Source organism: Poeciliopsis prolifica, unplaced genomic scaffold, assembly GCF_027474105.1.
Source record: "Poeciliopsis prolifica strain line A6 unplaced genomic scaffold, Auburn_PproV2 SCAFFOLD042, whole genome shotgun sequence".
Taxonomy (NCBI): domain Eukaryota; kingdom Metazoa; phylum Chordata; class Actinopteri; order Cyprinodontiformes; family Poeciliidae; genus Poeciliopsis; species Poeciliopsis prolifica.
Genome location: NW_026562417.1, coordinates 4539728 through 4550591, shown reverse-complemented (window position 1 = coordinate 4550591; position 10864 = coordinate 4539728). Strand labels below are relative to the sequence as shown.

General features: G+C 40.8%; 1 protein-coding gene across 1 annotated transcript; it reads right to left on the bottom strand.

Annotated features, from left to right (window-relative positions):
* Positions 1–36: 36 nt before the first annotated feature.
* Positions 37–6969, bottom strand: samm50l (sorting and assembly machinery component 50 homolog, like). The gene is made up of 15 exons (XM_055055537.1): positions 6801–6969; positions 5639–5752; positions 4403–4504; positions 4221–4308; positions 4028–4134; positions 3714–3844; positions 3497–3584; positions 3290–3418; positions 3103–3174; positions 2221–2307; positions 1978–2048; positions 1742–1809; positions 1508–1654; positions 731–872; positions 37–644 (listed from the first exon to the last, which is right to left on the bottom strand). The coding sequence occupies exons 1-15, from the start codon at positions 6819–6821 to the stop codon at positions 599–601; spliced, it is 1413 nt and encodes a 470-aa protein (XP_054911512.1). The 5' UTR covers positions 6822–6969; the 3' UTR covers positions 37–598.
* Positions 6970–10864: the final 3895 nt, after the last annotated feature.

Genomic DNA, 10864 nt, shown 5'->3' with positions numbered 1-10864 from the left:
ACTCTTCTACCAGCAAACTGAAGACAGCAGAAATAATTCAAGGGAGATGCTAGGATTTATTGATTAACATTTTGACATCAAAAAGAGAAGTGGGGGAGAAAAAAAAACACTCCTGGTGAATGTTGCTATGGTGACATTCCAATTCTCATCTTCCGTGTCTGACCTACATTGTTGTGAAGAAATCGGAGCTGATTTTCTCCAGGTTCTCTACAAACTGTAGTCCTGAGTCAGAAACCAACGAGGCAACCTGCCAACAATCTATTTAATATTTGCCAGAAACTTTTACCTCACCAAACGGAACACAAAATACCAGAGGTGCAAATTACCAAGCAAAACACAACATGATTTATGTCCCCCGTTTTACTTTTGACTGAGTTGACGTTGCATGGTGCTGGTTGTTTCCAGCAGCCGCTTGTGGACACAGGAAACCATGGCACAGAGGGGGGCGTGGCTTATTTTTCCACAGTGTGAGCCCATGCTACTGTTTTTACACTCTCAAACAAGTTACAGGCGCAACATGACAAAGGCGCTCTCTCTATTCACATCAAACTCTGCAAGACAGGTGGGGGTGGAGGTGAGGGGCGGATGCAGCGAAAAATCACAGGAAGCGAATTCCTGCTCCGAACTGGACGCCGTCGCATATCCTAGGAGAAAGAGAGGAAAAATGTTCTGTGATGTTTCATCAGAAACAGGACAACAGGAGCAGCTACTGCACGGGTCATTCGCTCACCTGTCTCCACTCTGAACTCCCATTGGTACGCAGTAGTTCAGCTCCAGCCGGGCGATGTTCCCGAGCCGCAGCACGATGCCAGCCCCGTACGACCAGCGGATGCATTCGGCCAGCCTCTGGAGGTGAGCCTGGGGGCCTTCGCCTGCACGGGACACAGAGACCATGTCACTGCACAGCACAAGCAAATCTTCCTCACATGTACTCTAGAGAGAGACCAGCCTCACCGCCTTGCACTAAGCTTAGTTCAGAATTGTGAAGTGGAAGAATAATAATTCATACTCTAGAGAGTATGAATTATTAAGTCTGGTCTAGCGGTGCACCGATCAGGTTTCTGACTGACAATTCCGATTTTGATCAATTACGATTTTTTTTTTTTACTGAAAAGTCATCAAATATGGCAACAAAGTTGCAAAGTTGGCAACAGTGAGGTGACTACTGGTGCCTGTATACATGCAGATGTAACCTGTAGTGGGATTGTTCAGCAGTGTTCAGATGGTTGTTCCTAACTGAGACATGGGTGATCGACGGTGAAGTGTCAGCTCTGCTGGAACTTAAATATACTGACAAAGCTCCTAACTGTGTTGATCAGCAGTAACAGACGGAAACAAATGTGAAAGGTTTCATGGTAACAAAGTGAGTCTCTCTCTCGTTAGATGGAGCTCATTGTTGAGATTAGAGGCCCAGGAAATGGGAGAGATAAAAAACGGACACAAAAGACTTGGAACAAATTCATTATCTGAGCAAAGTAGAAGCTGAGTCCGTCATCTTTCCACCCACCATAGTTAAGGTTGCACAGGTTGCCTGCGTTGAGAAAAAAGTGCGTTCTGAAAAGGTCACCGAAGCCTCCCTTGCCAGGCCTGAATGGTAGAGGGGTGTAGAGGTGCAAACCGCCTGCCCAGTACGCCTCCCCTCCCAGATAGTCACCTGAAACCCAAAGCGCACAAACGCAACACATCGGAATTCTGTTTAAACCTAAATTCCACCAGTCGTATCAGGCCCTGTTCGGTTTACCTTCACTCTGTGGCCCTATGCTGTACATCCCAAAACCCCGGACACTGGTGGGACCGCCAAGGTAGAACCTGGACAAAAGCCGGCAGGCCACAATGTTTTCATAAAACATGTCAGCTTGAACAGCTGCATATATTCAGCACCCAAAACAAAAAAGTCTGATTACTAACTGAATAATCTGAAAACAAAAAATAATTCAAACTGCTCTCAAATTGATTCGATTTTAACAACTGGTATACCTGTCAGCGATGCAGGTCGGCTGTCCTCTGATGGGATAAAGCATTCCTCCCCACAGAGAGGCAGACAAAACCTGACAGGACACGAATTGTAGTTATTTTTAATTCTGCTGAAAAACACATTCAGGAATAAAGAACAAAGCTTTGCTGCCCTCTAGTGGTTAGCTTGACAAAGTAAAACATCAAATTAGACCAATAAGTCTGATTTATAATGTAAAGTTGCAAAATTGGTAATTTCCTTCGTACAGAATCCCAGAAAAGCTTTTGGTTTAGCTGAAGCTCAAAGTCCTCTTTCAAAAAGCTGGCGTCTCCCCCGGTGTATCCAGCCAGCTCCTGCCGGGCGAAAACAGACAGAGAATTAGAATTATGCTGGTCATGTTAGCGAGACAAACCAAAGGAACATTAGAGACAACATTTTTAATACAGGGAGTATTTTTCATCTACCTTTAAGAAACTCTAAAGCTAGCTAGCAAAAACCTAGCTAGCTTAATTTTCTGGATGTTGCCATTTCCTGGATTTTATGAGTGGTTTCGTTTCACAAATTAAAACCAACAGCTCTGAGAATTCCCTTTGCAAGAACACAAATCCATCTATGAGCTGAAAAAGTCCCATTTTTCAGAAGGCAAAGCTTCAATAAAATGCAGGTGTGAGCTAGCTGCTAAGAAAAATCAGAATAGCAACTGGAACGGAAGCTAGCTTAAAATTGGAGGTGTGAAAATGGAAAAGGAGGGAAATAGGCCACAATTTGATGATTGATGCTAAAGCTCTGCTAGGCTGTGTGAAGTGACAAAGACTCACTCACCTCTACACGACAAATGCTGGAAACTAAAGCTTACACCCTAACCTACTTTTTGATCAAGTCAGCTTATAATTACTTGATCACGTGAAAAGAACTCATATTTAGTTCCCAGACGGTCAAGTCATAGCAGATGTTGTGTATTGACAGAATACACCCCTGATGCAAATACACACTCACTGTTCAAAACAGGAGTGCATCAAAGGCAATAAATATTACTCACTTAAGAAGACATGATGTTCCTCAAAATCTCTTCTAACTCATGTTTACATCCAAATAACATGATTTTTAATATACCATCACACATGGCAACACACATTTTACATACAGACCTGGTTGATGCGAAGCAAGGCACCTCTGTTTGGAAAGATAGCAGAATTCCTCGAGTCGATGGACATAGAGTGCTGCAATAAAACCAATAGGGATTTAACTGAACAGAAAACTACTTAAAGCTTAAGATTTCCCTTCACTTTTGTTTGTTAGCCTTATTGGTTAAAAGAAACAGTTTTCTGGAGTTACCGAAAGGGCAGATTTCAGCGAGTGGCCACTTTCCTCTCGTACTGCGAAGGAGGCGCTACGTGCCAGGCAGCCCAGCTCCCGCCACACTCCCTCCCACTTCAGTGTGTGGCTGGTCACACCGAGAGGAAACTGCAAAGACGCCACAAACAGGCACATCAGAGCTTAAATCTACAGGGTTCAGACTTAAAAAACCCCAAAATCTCTTACATTGAATTCTGCAGACAGGCCTCTGTCAGTCTCTTTTAAGGAGCTCCACGGAAACTGACCCGTGACTTTATATAAGTTCAGAGTGAAGCTGAAATAAAGGACACTCAATATGAGAAAACCTGTATCTTTGAAAAAATCAGAAACCCAAATAAAAGGAGTATCAACTTTTAAAACCACATAACATCTGGGAACCCAGGAGAACAATGATCCCACTTACTTGCGTTCAAAGTATCCAGGTTGCGGTTTGAAGAACGACAGGCCGTAGGAAGTCTCCTTTGTACCGTAGGAGAACTGGAAGGTGACTTTCTCAGCTCGGCCGAATAAGTTGGGCAGCTTCAGCCCCAGAACCTGAAGGACACGGTAGGTGATACATGACCTGTACTTGCATAGCAATTTTTTCAGTCCAAAGTACCTCAAACCGCTTCAGTCACCCATCCATTCACACTAATGCAGCCACATCACATTCAGTTCTCATCCAGGCTGCCAGTATGTACCTTAACAGCTGTGCAAAGTAAGTGGTGTGTGTCTCACCATGCTTCCTTCGTTGTTGCCAACCATAGTGTTGTAGCTTCCTGCCAGCCTTTTCATCTCCGTCACTTCAAAGGTGATGTCTAAACCGTTGGGTAGAGCGTCTTTACCTGAGGGAGAGCCAATCGCAAAGACGTTTCAGCTAAGCTGCACGGTCATATCGGACCAGCATGCACCTTTAGGTATGAACAGTTACCGTCTGACGTGTCGATGAGAACCTCCACCTCTTTGAACACTCCGAGGCGGAGAAGCCTCAGTCTGGCAACGTGAGCTCTCTTCATCACCTGAAAAAGACCAGCACACTTACGGAATGCCACACTCTTCACATTGGTGTTAGAATACCTTAATATGCAGCACAGTCAGGCAACTAATGCATACGTCAATGAGGTTCTTGGCATGGAATACATCAGAGATCTCGTAGCCAAGCAGATCCTCCTTGGTTCTCCCCAACCCCTGGATGTTGACATGCTGGACGACCACCTGTGTGACCAAACAGGATTTATCTATTGGACATGTTTTCTGACTGCGTCATATAGGGTTTATAGACACTGTCAGAGAGGTAGCCACAAAGCTGAGATGGTCTAAAAAGTGCTTCATCTTGTACTCCGGATTCTTCTTCCGGATATTCCAACAGATGCAATAACAACATAATAAAGGCACAATTTGGAAACAAAGTATTTTGGCTTGAGTGTAATTACATTTTCAACAGAACTTGAATTCTTTACAAATAAACTGAAAAACAGTTTGAATGAATGTTCTGATGTCCATGTTGCTTAAAGGACGCTTGCTTCATTTTTCTGTGCTATGTTGAGATAATCCCAGTTTACTCTGGAGAGGCAGAGGGGTTTTTTCCATCCAGGTTTCCTTTTCCAGAGTTGCCAGTTAAAGGGATGTTAACATATCCCTTCAACAAAAAATGATGGTACTTTTAAATGTTTTAAATGTTAGCAAAAAATGTCCAACATGAATGAAATACAGCTATATGCTACGTATGGGGCAAGGATCAAATCCCAGACACTTACGTCTCTCTATCAGGCTTTCTAATAATAATGCGAGTAGAGATTTAAAAATATTAATCATATTAGCATATTATAACAGTCATAAAACTTTCACACAGCAGCAGTCTTCATTCAGAGGCTTTTTCATATTTGTTGCAAGACTGACTGGTACTGGTCCTTCCTGCCCACAGCATCACCATCACAACGACTCTGAAGATATTTGGATGTTAGGAGTTATGAGAACATTAAATTTCCCCTTGGAATAAAAATGTAGTTTATTGATCTCATTCATTATTTTACATATTTTGCATCTTGTCACCCAAACAACATTGTTATGTTTGAATTAATCACATAACTAAAGAAGGTGTCTGCAGCAGCAAAGCCATGGTGTGAAAAATACATTTTAAGAAGTCAGCATCTGGAGAATTCTGACTGTAGGAAAGCACTGGCCACTCTGAAAGTTGGAAAAACTATTTCCCAGGTAAATTCTTGAATGATTTCCCTGGTATAGAACAGTTATTCAATTTAAAAGAAACCTAACTGAAAAAAACAAACCGCTGTTGGAACTACGATTCAACATATTTTACCTCAAGCGGAACTAAACAGCACTACTCACATCTTTGTTTTCCAGGATCTCCTGCTTGGAATCCTGCTCCTGCTCTGGAGGCTCCATCAGGTCATCGGGGTTGACGCCCAAATCGCGGCCATGCATCGGGAGCGGATCCAGACTCTGCACCGAGACCGAGGGACTTAAAACACAGCGTGTTTTCTGTAAAAATGACTGGTGTACCAGTTCTGCACAGTGAAGTCTGATGGCTAGTCTTAAGGCTGGGTTTTAACTGTATATATCAACTGATCTTAATGAACTAGAAGATGTGTTAAGCACAATGCTATTTTATGTCTATATTTCTGCTAATTTAGATGATTATGGCTTACAATAACAGGTAACATGGCCGACTTGACTGTTGTTAAAAAGTCATGATCCACAAAAGGCCATTGCTAAGAAACTAGTTGTTCATAGGGCTTAATGGAAGCAGGGCAAAGAGGAGCGATAATTGTGGAAACAAGTTACAACTGTCAAATTTCTTGTGTTAAGAAACAACATAAGAAATTTGAAACAACTATTTTGGAGAAATTTGCAATAACTCTTTTGCAATTTTATTGCCTTTATTGCCTTACAGCAATAACTCCACTCTTTGTGGAGTGCTTTGAATTTTATTTCAAAATGACACTGACTTTTTTTAAAATAAATTGATCTGTGATGCTCATTTATGGGGCAGCAGATGAAGAAGACAGAATTGGGCGGGGTGCCGAGAGGGGTGTTTAATGTCCAGTGATCACTGAAGGTTACAGAATATACTGTGACAATATGAGACGTTCAGGTGAGTAAAACGAAATTATGTTAACTATGATATATTAGATGTTTTACATTAAAACAAGACTATAAATTTTCAATTTAGTTTGCTTTAGTAAAAAGAAAACCATGATTGTTTTTCTCAGTAAATGAACAATAGCTATAAGAAGGACGGAAAGGGCTCTGCATTTTTAATGTCTTACAGTCCATGAATGCATCACTATAAACACCTTACAGCAATGAACGCGGCTTCGGACAGATTAAGCGACATAAATTGACTTCTTTGTTGGTTTTCTTGAACTCGATAGTTTAGCTAAAAGTGTGGTGCCACGGTGCAGCCTTCAGCTCTCTGGCCACAGCAGAGCAGAGAGGTCAAGTCACTATACGTACGTCCACTCTCACTCACAAAACTATAGCGGTTTACCTTCGCATGGACGGTCCCCATGATAACCAGCCGCTCCAATAAACCTCCTCAGAAAGGCTTTACTTCACAGCAGGAGAGCGAAAAGTAAGCGCTGACAGAAGCTACTGTCTCTGGTACCAAGCTCCCTTCAAGGGAGACGCCATGACAGTTGCTGAGATATCGTGCTGAGTTCAAACATACCTCGTAATGTAGAGTGTCGACTTGAACTCCGACGTTTTTAAGACCGCAAACTTTTACAAATGACATTGATTTACATGTTCTCTAACGTTAACTTGTTTCACAATCTTTCTTTAATTTTTTATTTTTGTCTGTTTGTCACTGTCATCTGGTTTTATTGTTGCAATTGTAAGAAACATGTGTGGTGCTGTTTTAAATCAGGTTTAACAGTAGTATTTGTAGTTTTTAAAGTACACAATGTCTGACAATACATTTTCTATTTTTGTTTTAAGGTGAGGCTTGTGGTGTTTTTCCTCTTACTAAATTCAGAACAGGTAAGTCCAGGCATAATCAGTCAGCGTCCCGTGTTTCTAAATCAGAGGCTGTCCTAAATCCTCAAAAAGCACAAAATTGTGTTTCAAAGAATCCAGTCAACAATCATCAAATGTAATCAGTCAAGTTATTTTGGGTTTTTAAATTAGACACGATGAAAGAGTCCTGATTTACTGGAAAACTGTGCAATAGCCCTTTAGTATATTGGTAAGCTTCGGCATTCAGAGCTTAGATTGAAGATATAAAGAAAAAACAGATTTAAGTCAATTGTCTCTACTAATAGTAGATAATTTTATAATTTTCCTCATAGTACAACCCCATCTTTATCCTCCGATGGTTTGCTAGAACAGGCTTGTTTTGGTGCCCATAAATTTGAAATACAAGATCTTTGACCTAATTTGATCCTCACTTGAAATCGGGGCAAGAGGTACAAGAGGCTTAGAAAGAATGACCACCTAAAATAATAAAATATAACGTAATACCATAGCTTTGATGTCCAAAGGCTTACAAAGTGTTAACAAGTCAGAAATGACCAAGTTTTCTACATTTTTGAACGCATCACTTTGAAACTTCTCATTGATTGGACAGGGCCCGGAATGCATTTCCAAATACAATCCTGTAGATGGCAGTGTTTTCTTTCTCATTGAATCATATTCATTTCCAGTGTTCAGGAAAAGGATGTTCTCTGTTTTCAGGTGGGTTAAAACTGAAGGAACCATTTAGTGGGGAGTTAGAGATTATTAATAAACAAACGGCATCATGGAGACGAGGGAACACAGCAGACAGGTCAGGGAGGAAGCAGTGGGGAGATTCAGAGAAAATAAAAATCTTGTTTCCTTTTACGTCTGTTTCGGTTGGTGTATGTCAACTTTATACCCTGCAGGACCCTGTAATTCAGGATCCAGAAGACTTTTTGGGCCTTGGCTTTTATCCTTATTGACTGTCATTTTCAGCTTACGTACGAGTGCTAATAATTTCCTGTTAATATTTTAACTTTAAATCTTTAAACGGTTTCTTTGATTTGTATTTTCCCCTGAGAAAATTCAGCTAAATACACCTGCAAGGAAATTGGTGCACAACATCGACCTCATGATCTGAACCCGACACTGGAGGGAAGATAACTCAGCAATTTGTGCCTTATTAATGAATCTACAGTCATATTCAGCGATTTACAACATATATAACCCGATGAGTCTCGGAGAGTGTCTTTTGAAAATTAACCAGGTATGAAAATTAAACTTCATTATCCCCACATTTCTGTTTTAAAAATTTATTTTTTTCATTGGTCTGATATCACATACTAATTTTAAATGTCATGTTTTTATTAGCTTTAAGTGAAAATGATGATGCGTAATGGAAATAGATGCTTTCAGCCATCCATCTGTGTGCAATTACTCCACATAATGTGTTTCACTTAGTGATAAATCATATATGCAGACATAATTCACTTTATGAGTTTGTATAAAACAGGAAACTAAACAAAATGACAGCGCCGTTCTGCCTCTTTCCAGAAGGGGGCGCCAAGTTTCACAAAGTTGACCTGCAGTTTTCTGACCTTTATTGGTGAGGTCAGCGGTTCCTCAGGAACAGCCATGACAGAGACAACAAAAAAAAAAGGCTAAAAATATCATGTTTTCAGGAGGAGTGGGTGTTTAAATAAAGGTTGATGGTTCAAACCCAGATCTGCATGTAAACCTTAGGTGTGGAGCATTTCACCATGCATGTTTCTCCTGTGTAATAAAATAAAGTCACTTTTAAGATGCTTTTAGGAGCGACAGCTGACTTCCAGTACATTTTAGGCCGTGTTGAAGAATCACATTAGGAAGGAAGTTTTGGTCAAGCAACATGTTGAATTCACCAGTGAAACAGGAAAAGAGCAGAACCACAGAGGAGGAAGCAATCCTGCTGGGATGCAGAGGTAGAGTCGCAGAAATGCCTCCCAGATCTGGAGTCTGAATCTTGATCAATCATAATCAGAAGCGAGAAACCAGTATTTCCTATAACTCATAAATTCAAACCTTTTCCTTATTTCTTTTGGCTTTTTTGTGCGCGGCTAAATGAGATTTTGGGAAAAAGACGACGCAGCAGTGCATACCTGACACTGAGGCTTGTTGTAAGTGTGGAAAGATTTCTTCAAACCCCGTTAAACCTTTGATATTTTTTTTGAAAAGGTTCATAACTGGGAGGAAATAGTAAATAACATTCCACTGTTGTTTTAGGAAAATGTTCAGAGTCAGAATGTTCTGCTCTGGATTTTACTGAGCCTCTGATGCTTGAGCTGTTATTGCCTGCTAACTGTCATGCAGACATCCTGGTTCTTCTCCGGTCACGATGCGTTTTTTTAAAGAGCGAAATGCAGCTGCATTTGTAGCAAAAAGGTGATAATCATAATAATGAATCATTTTACTTACACATGTTTTAGATTTGACTTTATTCTGTCCATCTATTTTATTTATTTATTTTTTTTACTTAATAAAAATAATTTTTATTTAATAAAAATATACAGAGAGTAGTTAAGAGCTGAAATAAGTTCTGACACAAGTCTCATATCTTTTGTAAAATAAAAAATAAAAAAGGCACCTGTAGGCACATTTTAGCAAAAATATTTTTGTCGTTGGCAACATGGCTCTCTGCCCAGGGCAGCAGGTTCTTGGGGACGTCACAACAATTTACAACAAAGCAAGCTGGAACTTGACAATATTTTCTACTGCATATCAGTATATTGATATATCTGTGCATCACAACTTGTTGATCATTTGAAAATCTTTTGCTGTTGTTGTTTTTTCAATTGGCTACACTTGGTCGTCTTTAGGGGCTGCACAGTGGCGCATTTGGTTGCACTGTTGCCTTGCAGCGGGAAGGTCCTGGGTTGGATTCCCGGGGTTTTTCTGCACGGAGTTTGCATGTTCTCCCTGTGCATGGTGGGTTCTCTCCGCAGTCCAAAAATATGTCTGTTAGGTTAATTGGTGTTTCTGAATTCTCCTTCGGTGTGAGTGTGTGTGTGCATGGCTGTTTGTCTCGTCTGTCTCTGTGTTACCCTGCGAGCTGGTCATCATCAGAAATGTTTTAAACAACCATCTTTTTTGATTCTCTTGGAGATTTTTGGTGCTGTTTTGTGGGTTTTATGTATTCAGGGTGAAAAGTTGCATTTCAGTGTCACTCTGAAAGGCTTGCAGCTGCATTTGTAGCAAAAAGGTGATAATAATCATAATAATGAATCATTTTACTTACACATGGTTTAGATTTGACTTTATCCTGTCCATCTATTTTATTTATTTATTTATTTTTACATCCCCCACCTTCTTGTCATGACTCTTCGCTCCTCACCGCTCAGCCATCCTCTCTCTCCTACCGGCACGAACAAGCCAATCAAAGAGCTTCATTCTCTCTCTCTCTCTCTCTCTCTCTCTCTCTCTCTCTCTCTCTCTCTCTCTCTCTCTCTCTCTCTCTCTCTCTCTCTCTCTCTCTCTCTCTCTCCCTCCAACCCCATCCCCACCTCGCTCCCACCCCCATCTGCTGCCAGTCCACTTAAAAAAAAAAAAAAAAAAAACGGTCCTCCTCCTCTATCACAGACA

Excerpts from the sequence above, each read along its gene's own strand:
- samm50l (XM_055055537.1), bottom strand. The coding sequence starts at position 6,821 with ATGGGGACCGTCCATGCGAAG. Across the intron at positions 4,135-4,220 it reads TCTCATCGACACGTCAGACG|GTAAAGACGCTCTACCCAAC; the intron begins GTAACTGTTCAT and ends GCTCTCCCTCAG. Across the intron at positions 873-1,507 it reads CCTGTGCAACCTTAACTATG|GCGAAGGCCCCCAGGCTCAC; the intron begins GTGGGTGGAAAG and ends TGTCCCGTGCAG.